This window comes from Phyllosticta citriasiana (genome assembly GCF_038021145.1).
Source record: "Phyllosticta citriasiana strain CBS 120426 chromosome Unknown IWZ02scaffold_1, whole genome shotgun sequence".
NCBI lineage: Eukaryota > Fungi > Ascomycota > Dothideomycetes > Botryosphaeriales > Phyllostictaceae > Phyllosticta > Phyllosticta citriasiana.
The window spans coordinates 1,570,185-1,586,660 of record NW_027117278.1 but is presented as its reverse complement, the minus strand read 5'-3'; the positions used below and the strand labels follow the sequence as shown (position 1 = coordinate 1,586,660).

Genomic DNA, 16,476 nt, shown 5'->3' with positions numbered 1-16,476 from the left:
GGTCATCAGGTCCAGCCAACCGCCCCCTTTTTGCCTTGACCCATCGTCATCACAATCATCACCGTCATCATCCCCGAAAACCGAATGAATAAAGAGAAGAAAAGCCATACGTGCTTCTACTGTGTCGGCTCCTTCCTCTTCCTCGACTCCTCCTTCTCCTTCTCGCCCTCGTGCATCTCCACGTCGTTCTCGTAGCCCTCGACCTTGATGTCCTTGAGACCGAGGTCCTCCTCTTCTTCGTCAGTGCGCTGGTAGTCCTCGACCGTCATCTGGGCATCGGGCTCGGGCGCGGCAAAGCTTTGCACGTAGCTGCTAGCGAGCGGGTCCTCGAGGACAATGGTAAATGTAGCGCTGCCGCCAATTGCGCTGTCAAGTTGCGCGAAGAAGGCGTCCCAGCGCGCCTTGGTTGTTGCGTCGATTGAGTCGTGGTTCGATTCGCTGTCGCCGTAGATGTTGCTGTGTAGGTCGTCGCGGATGTTGGTCAGCAGGCCCTCGACTGTGGTGAAGCGGCCTCCTAGCGTTCCCGGCTCGACTTGCAGGTTGAGTTCTGGGCAGCGCATGGCGCAAGACTCGGCCTTGAGAATGTCGCGCGAAAGGTCCTCCTTGCTCGAAACCTTGAGGGTGATACGCCGACCCTTGTCCGGCACTTCGCCGCCCGTCTTGACTTCGTTGCTTCGGTAGCCGCAGTGGTCACAAACAGTACTCATGAGCACGACTTGCTTGAAGTACGGAATGTTGACCATCTTCATGTTGGTTGTGCAGGACTTGGTGCAGCCGGGGCAGCTGGCCGGGAACGAGTAGACTTGGTTCTCGACAATATCGTCTTCATCGACGTTGTTGACCATGGGCCGCTCAGGTGCCTGGGGGTACATTTGTGTGGCTTGGTACTCGGGGCGGATCGTGGGCGCTGGAGCAGCAGTGGTGGACTCAGCACCACCTTCGGTATTGGCAGCCAGGCCAAGCGCTTCGTTTTGATCGGGTGTTCTGGCATAGTCGTTCTTGATGAGCTTTCCGGCCATGTCGTTGACCGACGGTTGGATCCATGAGTTGCCAGCGGGGTCGTCCACGAAGACAGTGAAGGGGAATCTTTGGCCCTCGAACATTTTTTGAAGCGTGTCCAGAATTTCTTGGATTTTGGCAGCCACCTCGGGCACCAGTTGTCTCCGCTCCTCCTGCTTCTGTTCCAAATCGCCGTGGATCATGCGCAAGATACCCTCGACATTGGTCAATTGGCCACGACCCGGTGGAATCTCGAGGTCAATATCCTCGACCCTGAACACGGAAGTATCGCTCTTGATGACCTGGCGGTTGAGGTCTTCTGCCGTCTCAAGCTTGAAGGTGTACTTTGCGCCGCGCGGCTGGATTTCGCCAGCAGGTTGGATCTCGGAGTTTTTGAAGCCACAGCTGGGGCATTCGAAGGACATGATGACAATCTCGCGGAAATAGGGAATCCTGGTGAGCAGGAGCTTCGTAGTGCCCTGTCGCAAAGTCAGTATACTCTTTTTGCAAATTCTCAGCGGAACGTACATCCTCGTGGCAGTTCATGCACAGACTCTCAATTTCCTCGACGAGTTTTGAGGGCTCGCCGTCAGCTGTCATGTTTGCGCTGGCCTCCTGGACCTTGCGGCCCATATCCTCGAAGAGGTCCTGCGCGAGGCTCTTTCCAGGGACCGACATGATGAGGTTGTGTTGCGCGGTCCGATTTCGAAGTGTTTGTTTTGCGCAGAATTGATCCAGAGGGTATGTGTTGAGTGTCGCTTCTATGCGCAAGGGTGTGTGGCGAGAGAACAGTGGTGGGATTGAAAGATGAGTCTTGGGCTTAGCAAGCTGCTTGGAGTCAACAGAAGATTCCAGTGCGAAAAGTTCCATTATGACGCTGCAGCCGAGCCCCGCGTTGGGCCGTGCGTCGAGGACCCTTTGATGTTGATACCTGAGATCATACCTGGTCGCTCAAATCAAGCGCTGCGCATAAGATCCATCAGGTCGAGGCCGAAGCCTTGCGATGTTGGCTTGCTTTCTTTCTTGCTGTTTGCCAGCATCGCTTGAAGCCCTCCCCTCCGCGCCTTCGCCCGCTTCTTGCTGCTGACATTGGCCGTACTCGACAGCTTTTCTTCTGCGACAGCTGCGCTTGGCCCTGCCGTGGTGCTCGTCTCAGAAGAGGATGCTTGGGCCTCCGGCAACGGTGCTTGAATCCCCTTTTTGACCTTGTTCATCCTTGCCCTTGCTGCTGGCAGTGGGACACGGGTTGCGCTGTGACAATTGGAGCAGAGGTAGACCTTTTCCTTGCAATCATCGCAGTTTGAGACTTCCCGGGCGTCTTTCTGCTTCGCAATCCGTCCCTCTAGCCCTTTCCTCTGGGCCGCAGCAGGTCGCTTCCGCTCATGCAAGACTTTGCAAGAGTAGCCTGGAATCAAGATGGTCCCACAAGCGCTGCACACCTCCCTTCTCCGCGTCTCAGGGACAGTCATGCCATGCTCCAATAGGAGTCGGTCATGCTGTGCTTCGAGAAATGAAGAAGTTTCTGGCGCTCCAAAAGACAGCAGGCGGGCAGATTCGTCAAGAAATCTGAGTCGCGCTGCAAAGTCCTTCGTCTCCATTGCTTGTATCTTCAGCGCCTTGGGCGATCATGCACTGTTGAGTGACGGTAGATGTTTGCGATTCAGCCTGGTGAGAGGTTTGTGGTGGTGAGGAAGGCGGACGCCTGCGAGGTGGAAGATTGTTTGGCCTGGTCCCTGCCCTGGCGGCGATCTCCCGAGATGAAAAACCTCCACCGACGCGACCCGCACGTCCCCACGTCGCGTCAACCAAGATTTCGCATCTCGCTCTGACATGGACCCCAACATCGAGTACCATGAAATGGAGGCCTTGCGCGTCGCTGTAGAAGGCTGTGTAAGTTTTGTCCAAAAGCTGGCAATGTAGACCAAGGCTCACAGTTTTCCAGGGTCACGGCACCCTCCATTCAATTTATGCTTCAATCGCGCAGACTTGCAAGCAGAAGGGATGGCATGACGGTGTAGACCTGCTCATCATAGGCGGTGATTTCCAAGTACGCGTCCCATCAAATCCATACCAAATGGCATCTCTGACCTCTTCAGGCAGTCCGCAATAGTCGAGACCTGAAATGCATGGCCGTCCCGCCCAAGTACCGACAACTCGGAGACTTTCACGAATACTACTCGGGCAAACGCACAGCACCCTACCTCACCATATTCGTCGGCGGCAACCATGAAGCAAGCAACCATCTCTCGGAGCTATTCTACGGCGGCTGGGCTGCGCCCAACATATACTACATGGGAACAGCCAACGTTGTTCGGCTAGGCCCTTTGAGGATAGCTGGGCTTTCTGGTATCTTCAAGGGGTACCAATACAGGAAGCCGCACTATGAGCGACTGCCCTATTCCGAAGACGACATCAGGAGCGTCTACCACGTCCGCGAATGGGACGCCCGAAAACTGTTGCAGATAAGAACGCAGGTTGACATTGGCATAAGTCACGATTGGCCAAGGGGGATTGAGTGGTTAGGAAACCATCGGTCGCTGTTCGGTCAGAAACCATTCTTCCGCGCCGACGCTGAATCGGGTCGGCTTGGAAGCGTGGCCGCAAAGCTTGTAATGGAGCGACTGCGGCCTTCGCATTGGTTCAGCGCTCATTTGCACTGTAAATATACAGCCATTGTCGACCATGACAAAACTGCGCAGGCTGGCGAACAGGGCACTCGGTCCACTGCGACCGAAGCACCACAGAAGAATGTCGACGAGATTGATCTAGACATGGAATTGGATGCAGAAGCTCCATCAGCACAGGAGAAACCGACTGAACAAGCGCAAGTGAATAACACGGACGAGATCGAAATAAATATGGAGAGAGGTGGCGGAATTGGACAAGATAAAGCCAAGACGGGGGCTCCGGTCAACAACACAGAGGAAATCGAGCTAGACATGGACGAAGACACAGCTGCACAGGAGCATACTCAAACCAACACCACCGAAAAGCAAAGCAATGGGACGGGCACGAGCGCAGACGAAGTAGCGGAGGAGCTCCGAGCGCAACTACCGGCATCATTTGCACGTCCCGAAGAACCAAGCAGACCAGAGCCTCTGCCCTTCCCCGACACCATCCACAACAAGCAGACCAAATTCCTCGCACTCGACAAGTGCCTCCCCCGCCGCGACTTCCTCCAATTCGTCGAAATCCCGACCATCTCCACGATGGAGCGCACTTTTACAAAGCCGCTGCGCCTCTGCTACGACAAGGAATGGCTGGCCATCACGCGTGCCTTTGCGCCCGACCTCGTTGTTGGCGACCCCAACTACCGCGTCCCCGCCGACAGGGGCGAGGCGTACTACCGCCCGCTTATTGAGCGACACGAGGCCTGGGTCGAGGAGAACGTAGTCCAAAAGGGCAAGATGGAGATTCCGACAAACTTTGAGTGGACGGCGGAGCCCGAGGCGCCCGGCCTCGACACGTCGGGGCTCCCGCTCGAGTACACGAATCCGCATACCAAGGCGTTCTGTGACATGCTCGAGATCCCGGTGCCATTTGATTCGACTCCTGAGGAGAGGTTGGCGCGAAAGGAGAGGGGTGATGCGGAGCTGGAGCAGCATGAACGTGATGGGGGCCGAGGACGTGATCATCACCGGGGTGGTCGTGGTAGGAGCAGGGGAAGAATCAGGGGCAGAGGTAGGGGCGGCAGATAGCCATTGTGAGAATCAAGATTCGTAGGCCATTGGCTTGACCACTAGGTGCTTGTGAGCCAGTGCGACTGAACTACCCTTTATCGCACTTTTGTCGTTACTGACTCTTTACTAGCACGTATTCTGGAGACACGAAGATGGCCTATGCTGACGACACTGGAATTTTCGCATGCTCAATCGAATAGTGCAAATTGTCTTCAGGCCAATAATCTAAGCACTCGCCTGCACTTCGCTGACCCTCTCCCTCTCCTCTCCACCACCCTTGCCCTCCCTCGTCGTCGTCTCCTCAACCTCCATCTCCCTCCTCGCCTTTGCGGCACCAACCAAACCGGCGCCCCGCTCAACGTGGTTGCTGCCGCCAAAGAGGACATCAATCTCCTCGAGGGCGACCTTCTTGGTCTCGGGGATGCACCACCAGGTAAAGACGGCCAGCAGCGCGTTGATGCCGGCAAACATGTAAAAGGCGTAGAAGCCGCAGTTGTTGAGGAACGTGGGGAAGAATTGCTGCACGATGGCGTTGGCCACGTTTTGCGTCTGCGATGCCATGCCCACGGCTTGCGCGCGCACGTTCATGCTGAAGACTTCGCTGGTCCAGATCCATACTGTGGCGCCCCATGACGGTTTGTCTGCGAGAGCGTGTTAGCTTGGTGGATTTTTGGGTGAGGAAGGATGCAGTGAGTGTCAAGCGAAGTGGCAGCTTCTGATGCCGCGTCTGGGCATAGAGAGTGGCTATGCACTACTCCCTTTTCTTATAGGGAGCTGCCATCTCTTCGGACACCTTGATTGAGGGAATGTGGTAGGACTTACAGAAAAATGCGAATAAGAACATGAGAAAGACGATGGCTATGCCGACAGGATGGCTCTTGGTGCCATCTGCACCCGTCGGAGTCTGCGTCTCAACGCTGGCGACTATAATCATGCACGCAGACATGCCCAGCGCGCCGACAATGAGCAAAAACTTGCGGCCGAAGCGGTCGACGGTCCACGCGGCGTTGAGGGTAAACAGAATGCCAAAGGTGGCGTTGAGCGCATTGATGAGGGCAATCTGCGAACTCTCCTTGCCAAATATCTTCTGGTAAACGAGCGTCGAGTATGAGTTGAGCGAGCCTTGACCCGTGATTTGCTGTCCGGCGTTGAGCACCAGCGCAAGCAGCAGCCGTTTGCGCACGCTGCGGTCGCGCCACAGCGCTGCGTAGCCGCTCGAAATGGCCTCGCGCTCAAACTCGATGGCCTCGCGGATGGCGAAGATTTCGTCCTCGACAGCCTGATCCGTGTCGCGGACTCTGCTCAGACTGGCGCGCGCCTGCTCTACCTTGTCGCCGTGTTGGATGTACCATCGAGGCGTCTCAGGGATGAAGTATAGCTGTACGATGATGAGCACCGGCACCAGCAGCTGGAAGAGGACGACCATGCGCCAGTCCCAATGGCCCAGCCGCTCGGCGTGCTCCTGGCATGCGTAGTTGACCCAGTAGGCGATGAAGGAACCAACGCTGTAGAACATTTGCCAAAAGGCCATGATGGTACCACGAATCTCGGACGGACAGAGCTCGCCAATGTAGATGGGACCAGCCGCTGAGTGGTAGCTGCGTCAGGGAAGGTCTTGTTTGGAAGCATTCGTGACTTGGACTTACTCAATGCGAGACCTTGGCCTAGACCAATGAGCACTCGACCTCCAATAAAGGCTCCAATGTCACCCTTGGGTGCAAACGCCTGGATAAAGGTCGCAACAACGACGAGAAAAGATCCAGCAGCCATGCCTACCCGCCGGCCGAAGTAATCCGCCAGGGGGCCGCCGAAGAAGAAGCCCCCCACGATGGCGCCGACTGTGTAGGCCGTGTTGACAGCTCCTTGGGTTTGCGAGTCCTTGAAGTCATGTTAGGAAGTGTTCGTGCGAGAGCCGAGACAGTCTGTACACACGGGGTGATTGAACCATTCCAACCAATTGTCAGAACCCAGGACGGCATTGAAGACGGAAGCATCGTAGCCATAGAGCACCATGCACGATGCTGCGACAAGAGATATGTACCTTTCCAATGGTTAGCCATTTTCTTGAAAGACGGTTATTGGAAGTATTACCAATTGTACGCTCTCTTTGCTGTCATGAGCCCCATCTTGAATGGCTGATCTTGTCTTCTCCCTTGCGAGACAGGATGTTGACAATCTTGAAAGGGGAATTGGACGCTTAGGAGGAGACAACAACGACGAGCGCCTTGGACGACTTTCCGTTGGAGAAGAGAAAGCCAAGCTTGTGCCGACCAAGGGCTTCTATATAGCCGCATGGTTGCACCCCAAACATGGGGCTATCAAGACAATGCGCCATTTTGGTCAGCGTCCCATTCCGCACACAGATGCAGACTGCAGGGCATCCATCCGGCCGCAATCTTTCCTTGAAATGGCAGGCTGGGAACGTGTCGGCTGCCAATGAGGGGCAGACGACTTGTTGGGTGGAGCGACAGACCACCTGTGTGGGTGGGTCTGCTACGCCGAGATGCGAAATCCGGGGCCCCAGGAGGCGTGGAACGGGTGTGGTGGAACCTGGTCTATCTTACTCCGCATTTTGGCTTTTCGTTCCTCCACACGAGGTGGTCATGGTCGACGGTCCACACGAAGGATGGCTGGAAGGCTTCGAGGCGAGAGAGGCGATCAGAGGATGAATACAGTTTTGTAGATACGAAACACGATTGGCGTGGCAAGTTGACAACTGCATTCAATAGAAGCGAAGCTGAGCGCGGGTGGTGTAAACCAATCTACTCGTGTGGATACCGGAGATGTTGCTGTCACCGGCTAGGGTCTGATGCACGTAGACTAGTTTGGAACATGCTTTTCGTTTCTTTTCTTACCCATCTTGTTTCCTGATTTTCCATCTGATACACCTAAGCAATCATCAGTCAATACTGTTCAGAAACCATGATTAACGTCGTGAAGGCGCGTGGCCAGCAGCAACCGAAGCGGACAAACATCCTGGCGCCGTAAGAATAAATCCACCAATTATCCGTATCGACATTTGCCAGATTGGAGAAGCTTGGGCGCGTCTCGACTTTGTTGCACGGCAGCGGGCTCGATTTTGGTGTGGACACGCATTGTGATTGCTGATTGAAAACAGCCAGTCGTTGGAATCTACAACGCCACCCGCGGCCAAGTATGACGGGCGAAGGGCTGAAAAGCTTGGTGTTTTGCAAGCGTACTCCTAAGGCTGGTAGAAGCGATGAAATCGCAGCCAATGACGCGGAGACTTCAGACCCAGGAAATGTCGCAACTGTGGAGAATCCATTCTCCAGAATCTGCCAATTCAGTACTTACTTCTCAATCGTCGGGCGTCAATGGCCAAAGAGATGGATCGATGTAAACGGGGAAGAAGCTGGAGTGTTGGTAGTTGTTGTTGGAGCGAAGAGAACCTCATCCCCGCGGAGCACTGAAGGGGTTCCCTTTTAGGCTTAGCGCTTCTCCCCGCCACGACGACAACAGCGCCGGCGCCGAAGTAAATCTTTGGTTACCGGCTGGTCAAGGCTTTGCAACGCCATGACCGTTGACGTTTCCACTCAAGGAGCAATCTTTCAACTGCACTCATGCTTGTGGCCCCCATGAATCAATCCCAATCCGAACTGGTTTGAGATTTGGCGCTCACCAGTGACTCAGACCTGTTGACCACAACACAAGACAAAAAAAGCCATCACCAAACTCGAACTACCCATTTCTCTTAGCTCCAGAACTCAACCAAGCATTCGTTGACACGCCATGGCGCATACGACAGAAGACGAAGAGATGGCCGACTTCATACCGTTCGAGCCCGAAACTTCCGTGCGTGCGCATTGGGATCAGCAGACCAATCGAGCCCAGAGCATTTCAGCCAAATCTCAGTTCCATGAGATGCACCCAGATATCACCCTTTACACTGACAAATGCGTCTGTGGCCGCTACTTCAACTCAAAAAAAGCTCAAAGAGCCCACCAAAATGCCACTGGCCATGGAGCTTGCGTTTGTGGAGAGGCTTTCACAACGTACCAGGACCTTAACAGACATCGATACGAAGCTGTCCATTTTCTCCGGTGCATTTGTAGTAGATTATGGGGCTCCACTCAGCATTTGCTGTCGCATCAAAGATTAGAACACCATTCGGGATACTGGGACACCAAAAAGGGCAGCCTCAAGACCACGGCACTCGAAAGCAACACTCTTGACGAAGTTCTGTGCGTCTGTGGCGGCCAGATGAAAGATGATGGCTCGAATGCTCCCCTTCAGTGCATTTGTGGCCGCGTCTTCGTCGATGGTTATACCCCAGCGAGGGCAGAATGGCCTCCAGATACCACCATCTTCCCGTGCTCAAACTGCAGCCGGCCTTTTGACACATGGGAAGAAATGTGGAGCCACCAACTGTTTATACACCACCCTTGTATCTCCTGCTACACCATATTCATCTGTGAAAGTCGACTGATCGAACACCAAAGAGCGACCGGCCACTGCCATTGCGGAGTCTGCAATGAGCAATTCATGACACCTGATCGCCTGCGCCAGCACCTACTCGACACACACGGCGTTAGCCGCAGCGAAATATTTCAAGATGCCGCCACTGAAGAGCGTCCACTGAGCTACCACGTTCGTACTCCTCCAGCATCCCACAGCAACGACGCCACAAGACCGGGAGCCTCCATACCCGTCTACAAAGGCGGTTTCAAGTCAGGCGCCAACTTCATGCACATCAACCTGCGCTGCCGTATCTGTGCCCAGGAATTCACATCACCAAAGACGCTGCACGACCACCGCACTCGCGGCTGGCACGACCCATTCACCAGCATCAGCTGCCCATTCAACACCAGCGCCGGCGGTGCCAGCCTTTGCTCTGACGACCGCAAGTACCCTTCCGTCTCTGGCCTATTACACCATCTCGAGACGGGCCAGTGCGGCTCGGGCATCGCGCTGGCGGACCTGAACACCGCGCTGCGCGGCGGCACGCTCGAGCAGTACATTTTGCCATCTTACCAGCAATCCACGCCCGTCAGCACCACGGCCGACCTCTCGCCGCGCCGAATCACAGAATTATGCAATCGAGCCGAAGCGAGCGCACTGCTCACAGCTAACGGCGGGATCAAACTAGCCTGTCCATTCTGCCAGGCCGCCGCGGCAGATGCGGCTGCTCCTATCAGTGATGGCGATCAACAACAATACATCAGAAAACCAAGACCCAAAACTTTCCCCACAAAAGCGCAGCTCAAGGCGCACCTGGAGCTCTTCAACCACACGCCGCGCTTCCTGACTTACCCGGCATTTGTGGCGCTGCCGCCGACCAAGTCGACGCGCAAGGCAGACTTCGGCTCGTGGAGTGGGCTGGCGCACTCGCTTGAGACGCTGTTGTGCGCCGGTGAGGTGGGCGGCGTGCAGGAAGCGCTGGATTGTGTTGAGCAGAGGTTGAAGATCCTGGCGGTAGATCAGGGGGAAGATGCAGATAGGATGGTTGATTGAGTGGGCAAGGTAAAATAAGGTAGGATCTTGCTCAAAAGGGAATATGTGGTTGAAGAGAAAATTCAGGCAACCAGTCTTGAGTTCTGAGACCGACAGCCCTTAAGGTGGGTGTTGTGGGCATCAAAACATATGGATAGAAGAAGGAGAAATTAGAACCGTCTTCCTGTTTTGAAATCTGTCTACCTGCGAGGACAATCCTCTCCTACACCCAAGCTCCGTGCATCCATCCGGGTATCAAATCATCGACGCGTCCCCGCTCCAATCTCCCCAGCTGCCAAACCGCGACCTCAGCCGCCAGCCCTGCTCTTCCCCTTACTCTTCGCCACATCTTCCTTCTCGATGGCCTCGACTTGCTTCATGATCTTAGCCCTCCACACCTTGTAGTCTCTCCTCTTCTCCTCGCTCAGATAGTCGACGCTCTCCTGCATCATAGTGCCCAAGCCACCGCGGAGAGACGACGAGTCGGCTCTGCTCTGCTTCAACGGCGTCGACGCGTTCTTGTCGCCACCACCTGCAGCTGCCGAGCTGCGTCGCCGCTGTCTTTTGCGTTCAGCCGACAGCACCGCGGCCGGCGCGTCCGTCATCTCGACGTCGCCGTCTTCGTCCCCGGCAGCATCCGCGTCGTCTCCCGAGTCGTCGCCATCATCGTCGCCAATTCCCACGCCCACGCCCTCTCCAACGTTCCTCCACCACTCCTGCGTCTCGTCGACCCACTTCTGCTCACCTGCCCGCGCCACCATGTCGTCGATTTGCTTAGCCAGTGCCTTGTCGTCGACGCCATTCGCATATCCACAGTCCATGAGCACTGCGGCTGCCTTGTTGCGGCGTGCGTCGTGCTCAGCCTTCCCCGTCGCGCGGCCTGCCATGCGCACCGAGACGAAAAACACCAGCGCAACAACGAGCGCAGCAATGTCGCCCTCAGCGACGCCGCCGCCGCCGCCGCTCTTCGCGCGCGCCGCTTCTCGCGTCGGCCGACCGCGCGTCCCCGACGACGGTAGCGAAGACGAAGAGCTCGTCAGACGGAGGACAGAGCGCAGCCCGGCGTAGACGTGCGGCACCGCGGCGGGCGCGTCGAGTGTCTTGCACAGCGTGCGTATCAGCGGCATGATCCATTCCGGAGGCTCGCCGCCGAAGTCCTTTGCGCCTGTTGCGCCTGTTGCGCCTGTCGCTGCGGCTCGGGAGCGCGGCGTCGCTCGCCCTCTCCCCGCTGCGTCTTCGTCTGCTTCCACGACGGCCCGGCGCCGTCTCCCCGCGCTCGCCGGCGTGTTCGCCGCGCTGCCTCCTCCTGCGCGGCTGTATCCTTGTTGTTGTTGTTGTTGTTGTTGCTGTTGTTGTTTGCGCGGCGTCCCAGTGCCACTGAGCGCATTCTCAAAGTAGTCGTAGACCTTCCTGTACGTGCGCGGCGCGACGGGCGGTCGTGGTTGTATCGCAGGCAGGTTGAGCCGTTGCTTGAGCCTGTCGTACCAATTTCCCCCGTGTTAGTCCAAGCATCCGTGTCTCGTTGTTCGCAGGGATTGATGGAGCCGATTGTTTGCATACCGTTCGCACGCCAGATGCGCACATGCATACGTCCGCGCAATCTCCTCCTCCGGCTTCAGACTCGACGCTTTGCTGCGCGACTGAGCGAGGAGCGATGAGGCCATTGTGGTGAGTTCGGGTGGAAGTGGGCCATTGTGTGAAGGAATGAGGCCAGCGAGGGCCTGCTCGAGGGGTCTGCTCATAGTTGCAGGTCGGGTTGTGGGGTGGAGGTGTGAAGGTGTCAATGTCCAGGATTATAATAGACGTGGGGAAAGCTTTGGCGCGGGAGCAACAACGCGCTCGCGCGAAGTCAGGTGTGTGCATATGTCTCACCTAGGTAGGTAAGTAGTCTATCTCGGCCAAAGCCAAAGTTCTGATATCTGGACAATTCATATGCCGTGTATAATTATGTGAGTTGTTCTTCTGGTACTATTAGTGAGTGAATTGAAGCAAGCAGACAGGGCCAGGCATCAACTGGGGGGGGGGTATCTCTTCGCCCGGAATGAGAGACGGAGCAAACGAGCCAAAAGCAGACAGACTAACAACACATGGACACACAAAGAGCGACAACCTAACATGACAGCCTTGTCCAGCGAGTGATTTCTAAATTTGGCAAGTGATGGGGGTGGGGCACGTCAAGCAAAGACTGACGCAAATCAACAAGGGGAGACTCGCGCCGACAAATGCTTTCCAACCAGCCTGTAAGCCAAATCCATTTGGGCCAAGCCCTTCGTGATCCCCGAAGCACCAAGAGCCCTCCCTTTGTGCGGGCATGCAAAAAACACAAGAAAAAATTTCATAAAGAATGTCGTCAGTCTCCTCCTATGCACGCCACAAGACTTCTTCATCTATGGGCATTGGAGTGAGACTCCTGGTCTCGTCATCGTCGTAATCTTCGTCTTCTGTATCTTTTGAAGAGGTAAAGGAAACGGATGATGCCATGGTTTCCGGCGTGGTCGGAGTTGGTGGCGTAATGTTGACACCTTGAGGCACAACCATATCAGTAAGCTGTGTTTCTTGTGGTAGCTGCTCGAGGCCTGTTTGCTCCTGCTCCTGTGATGTCGTGTCGGTAATCGCGTTGTCGTTTCTGGCTTCGTCGGCTTTCTTCAGTCTACCAGCTCTCAACTCCTCTCGCTGCTTCATGATTTCTCGTTCCCTCTCCATGGCTTTTGCCCTGCGCTCTTCGACATCCTTTCTTTTGACCACCTTCTTCAGCGCCTCGCTGGCTTGAATCAGACCGTCAATGCTGATAGCGTGGTTAGTCATCTGCTGATTGATGTAGTGATAGACAGCGCCCGGGTTGTCGCATTCGATTAGCGACTTTTCGTTGAGCTTGAGAAGAGCCAAAGCGACTTGGAACAAAAAGGTACTGCCATCGTGCATGCACAGGACAACATCCCAGACACGGAACAAAGCCTCTGCTGACAGGCAATCGGTAAAGACGGAAAGGAACCATTGGAACGTCAAAGCTTCAAGCTCAATGCCCAGCGCGTCAAAGTGCTGTGAAAGCTTGGGAAGCAATTCTGCGACATACTGCCTCAACACAACCTGGTCGGCGCGTGAGGCAAGTAACGAGTGGTCGTAGTAGGACTCGGGAAGAATGTTTTCAATAATCGTGGCAAGCACCCAGAAAGCTTCTTCGGCAGTCGGCATGATGAGCAGTAGACAGGCGGTGATCAAGTTCATGCCCTGGCAATAGCCAACAGAAGGGTTGCGACGCGAGTAGGCGACAAGGACCTCGTTGAGCTTGTGGACGCCAGGGCCTTTGCGGAAAAAGATGTTGTCGGTGAGGGTGCGGTTGATGTCCATTTGGATTTGAGAAACCACTGTTGGATCATCAACTTCGTTGGCGACCAGGTCCTCATAGTAACCAGGTACCCTCATGGCAGCAGCGCCGCTGCATTCCGCCCAGATCTTTGCGCGGTACGCAACAGGGATGCCACTCAGGACCAGATTCCTAAACTCCTTCCATTTGGCACGTCCTACTTTGCCTTTATTGCCAGCTCCTGCAATGCCAACAATCTCTCCATCAGTGAGTAATGTCTCCGGCATGGCAAGTTTGGAACGTCCCTCGTTGGCTGCCACCGCATCTCCATCACGCTTACGCTCTGCGCGGACTTTGCGGAGAAAGTCATTCCACTTCACCGTCTTCTCCCGCTGAAGTGAGTCGTGCAGCTCTGTAAGCTGTTCGAGTAAAACTTTGACAGGATCAGGCTGAGGGCTCCCGAGAATTCTCGATGGGCTTGTTGGTCCACTGATAGAGGGCCGCGCAAGCTCAGCGTGGGCAGATGTCTCGTGGGACGGCGATGGTTCAGGATTGCAGCTCAAAGCTGGATAGGATCCGGACTTGGAGACCACTACCTGTGATGACGCCTTTGGAATATCATTCGCATCTATCACGGTAATCGGTGCGGCCGATGGGGTGTGAGACAACAACTCGGTCGGAAAGGTTGCAGTCTTGAGATAGTCTTGCCAGCCCTTGGTTTTGAGTGTCTCTTCATCCAAAGAGCGAATGCTTGGCGGACGTGCCTCTGAAGCTCCTTGGACTGCCTGTTCACCTTCCAAGTGCATCTTTAGGCTCTCTCGTGCTTTACCAACCACTTCAGATTTGGCGTGAGGGCGAGTCCCTTGGATAGCAGCCCCCGCAGCTTCGGCTTGTCTCTTTTTTCGCTTTTGATCGTAGATGAATCCAAATCTGTCCGTCAAAAATTCTGCGCTTTCACTCATGTTGTGCAATGGCATCAAAGTCGGCGGCCTGGACTCCTCGGGCAGAATCATGTCCATCTCCACAGGCCCAATATTACTGGGCGTTCTCTGCATCGGAGCCGGACTGCCCAGACTCGAAGCCTTGCTACGTGCAGAATCTGAAGGTAGGTTTTTGATTGTACCGTTAGGTCCAAGCGAAGCTCTCGAAGGTCTGGCACGTGGACCGCCAGATATTGGCGTGGATCCGGTGGTCTTGGATGACTCCATCGAAGTGTTGCGCGTGAAACGGTTGGAATTCTGACCATTTGCAGTGGGCCTTCCTCTCAGGCTGGCCAATTTGTCTCCTTCACGAGTTTGATTGTTGCCAGCCACCAGCCGCAGAGCCCATGAGGCCACAGAACCCGAGGATCTGCGAGAGGATGCTGAAGGCTCTTCCTCGCTATCAATTCGCTTGATCCCGGTTTTCCCCTTGGTCTGCGGTGGCGGCATGAACGTCTCGCCACTGAGCGCCTTCCTGGACCCACTTGACGCCCTTGACCGCGGTTGAGACGTTGGCTCTTCATCATGGTTGCTAGCAATGCTCGGAGTCGTGCTCGGCAGCTTGCTTGTGGACCCGCTCCATACATAGCTCTTCCAGCTTTTGGAGTCCTTTTGCTTCGTCGTCCCAAAGTCTCCCGAGGTGACCGACAGATTGTCCCCCAGCGTTGGAAAAGCAGTCACGGAGGAATCATCCTCAACTTGCGGCATCGACTCCCTCTCCCCATCGTGTTGCTCGGCTAGTGCCTGGGCGACGTGAGCATCGATGGCGTCCTCTGGGTGCACCCCGTCTACTTCACTTATGCTTTGCCTTTTCCGGCCAGCATCGCCAGATTCGCCAGCCACGTTGTGCGGGCCACGGTCAAGATCGCGGAGCCGTTTTTCAATATCCAAGTTCGAAACCTCGCACTCTTGGAGCATCTTCCTCAGCAGCCTCTCCCGCTCTTCTGCCTTTCGCCGCAACGCCGTCATCTGAGCGTCGCGCTGTGCCAGGTCGGTGGCCAGTTGCTTGATCAGATCGACGGCGCCATGCCGAGCGACCATGCGCTCAATGGAGTCATGGCTCGCATGATGCAGATTCCCCGGCACGCTTGCAGCATCGCGCGGGGTATCATCGAAAAGGGCGGAGCGGCCATTTGAGGTCGGTGTCGCTGCCAACAAGCTCCCAACTATCGACTTTGGCGGCTTGGATATTTTCCGCAGTGTGGGAGGGTCTGGCAGACCGGGTGTGTGTAGCGAGGCAGGTGAGGGCGTCTGCGGATCTTCTTGGTCGTTTGCAAGCGTGGCGATGGGAGAGACTTCGGGCGAGGGAGAAAGCGAGGGAAACGAGGTCAAGCTCTTGTCGTCGGATGGCGTGCCTGCTGCCTTGGCCAACGAGGCATTGGAGGCAGCTTTTCGAGGTCGCGTGCGTCTAGCGGTGGAGGATTTGCGGCTGCTCGAAGAAGCGGAGTTGGTCGAGGAGGTGCGGCGGAGGCGTTCGTCGCTCAAAGTATCCATCGGCGACCATGGGCAGGTGAGTTTCGTGGAGATGGCGTCAAATAATCGTTGGCGTTGGGGTACAGGGCATGCAGGGTGAGTTCAGCGCCGCAGTCTCTGCGTCATTTGTGCTGGGATGAGTTGCGGAGGCGGAGGAGGAGGAGGAGAGGTGAGGATCTGGATGAGACGCAGGACAGACGGAGGGGGAGAAAAAAAAAGAAAAAGAAAATCGGCAAGGGAGCATTCGAGGGAGCGACAGACAAATAAGGGCGGGAATGTCGCGACGATAAACAAGCAACAGCCGACGGCTTGTTGGGTCGATGGTGGTTTTGGTTTAGGGTATGCTGGAGGAGTGTGGTGGCCACCTCATGGTCCCGTCCAGTGGCAGTGGCAGTGGCAGTGGCAGTGGCAGTGGCAGTGGCCGTGGCCGTGGCAGTGGCTCCTCCGCCAGTTGCCCCGTTCCCGACCGGCGTCTCGACACAACTCAATCTGAGCCCTACCTATGGACCTGCTGTGCCCTACCACACCCATCGACAATAGCGAACACGACACGACACGACACGACACGACACGACACGACAGCCTTGAA

General features: G+C 55.8%; 7 protein-coding genes across 7 annotated transcripts; 2 read left to right on the top strand and 5 right to left on the bottom strand.

Annotated features, from left to right (window-relative positions):
* Nucleotides 1–116: 116 nt before the first annotated feature.
* On the bottom strand, nt 117–1,677 carry IWZ02DRAFT_467069 (ZPR1 zinc-finger domain-containing protein; the record flags this gene model as incomplete). The annotated part of the gene is made up of 2 exons (XM_066768536.1): nt 117–1,478; nt 1,528–1,677. The coding sequence occupies 2 exons, from the start codon at nt 1,675–1,677 to the stop codon at nt 117–119; spliced, it is 1,512 nt and encodes a 503-aa protein (XP_066627180.1).
* Nucleotides 1,678–1,764: 87 nt separating this feature from the next.
* Nucleotides 1,765–2,695, bottom strand: IWZ02DRAFT_18398 (uncharacterized protein). The gene is made up of 2 exons (XM_066762331.1): nt 1,931–2,695; nt 1,765–1,827 (listed from the first exon to the last, which is right to left on the bottom strand). The coding sequence occupies exon 1, from the start codon at nt 2,595–2,597 to the stop codon at nt 1,956–1,958; it is 642 nt and encodes a 213-aa protein (XP_066627179.1). The 5' UTR covers nt 2,598–2,695; the 3' UTR covers nt 1,765–1,827; nt 1,931–1,955.
* Nucleotides 2,696–2,829: 134 nt separating this feature from the next.
* On the top strand, nt 2,830–4,697 carry IWZ02DRAFT_467068 (lariat debranching enzyme, C-terminal domain-containing protein; the record flags this gene model as incomplete). The annotated part of the gene is made up of 3 exons (XM_066768535.1): nt 2,830–2,889; nt 2,942–3,046; nt 3,096–4,697. The coding sequence occupies 3 exons, from the start codon at nt 2,830–2,832 to the stop codon at nt 4,695–4,697; spliced, it is 1,767 nt and encodes a 588-aa protein (XP_066627178.1).
* Nucleotides 4,698–4,904: 207 nt separating this feature from the next.
* IWZ02DRAFT_486683 (MFS sugar transporter-like protein) lies at nt 4,905–6,805 on the bottom strand (the record flags this gene model as incomplete). The annotated part of the gene is made up of 5 exons (XM_066769285.1): nt 4,905–5,320; nt 5,502–6,266; nt 6,326–6,557; nt 6,612–6,720; nt 6,771–6,805. 5 exons carry the CDS (start codon nt 6,803–6,805, stop codon nt 4,905–4,907), a joined length of 1,557 nt encoding a protein of 518 aa, XP_066627177.1.
* A 1,367-nt stretch (nt 6,806–8,172) lies between these two features.
* Nucleotides 8,173–10,312, top strand: IWZ02DRAFT_439592 (uncharacterized protein; the record flags this gene model as incomplete). Its single annotated transcript, XM_066766789.1, has 1 exon — nt 8,173–10,312. A coding segment is annotated over exon 1 (1,718 nt), but the record flags the coding sequence as incomplete, so codon positions are not given.
* IWZ02DRAFT_504621 (origin recognition complex subunit 6-domain-containing protein) lies at nt 10,296–12,181 on the bottom strand. The gene is made up of 2 exons (XM_066770365.1): nt 11,691–12,181; nt 10,296–11,606 (listed from the first exon to the last, which is right to left on the bottom strand). The coding sequence occupies exons 1-2, from the start codon at nt 11,870–11,872 to the stop codon at nt 10,439–10,441; spliced, it is 1,350 nt and encodes a 449-aa protein (XP_066627175.1). The 5' UTR covers nt 11,873–12,181; the 3' UTR covers nt 10,296–10,438.
* On the bottom strand, nt 12,051–16,249 carry IWZ02DRAFT_439588 (rab-GTPase-TBC domain-containing protein). The gene has a single exon (XM_066766788.1). The coding sequence runs from the start codon at nt 15,906–15,908 to the stop codon at nt 12,492–12,494; it is 3,417 nt and encodes a 1,138-aa protein (XP_066627174.1). The 5' UTR covers nt 15,909–16,249; the 3' UTR covers nt 12,051–12,491.
* Nucleotides 16,250–16,476: the final 227 nt, after the last annotated feature.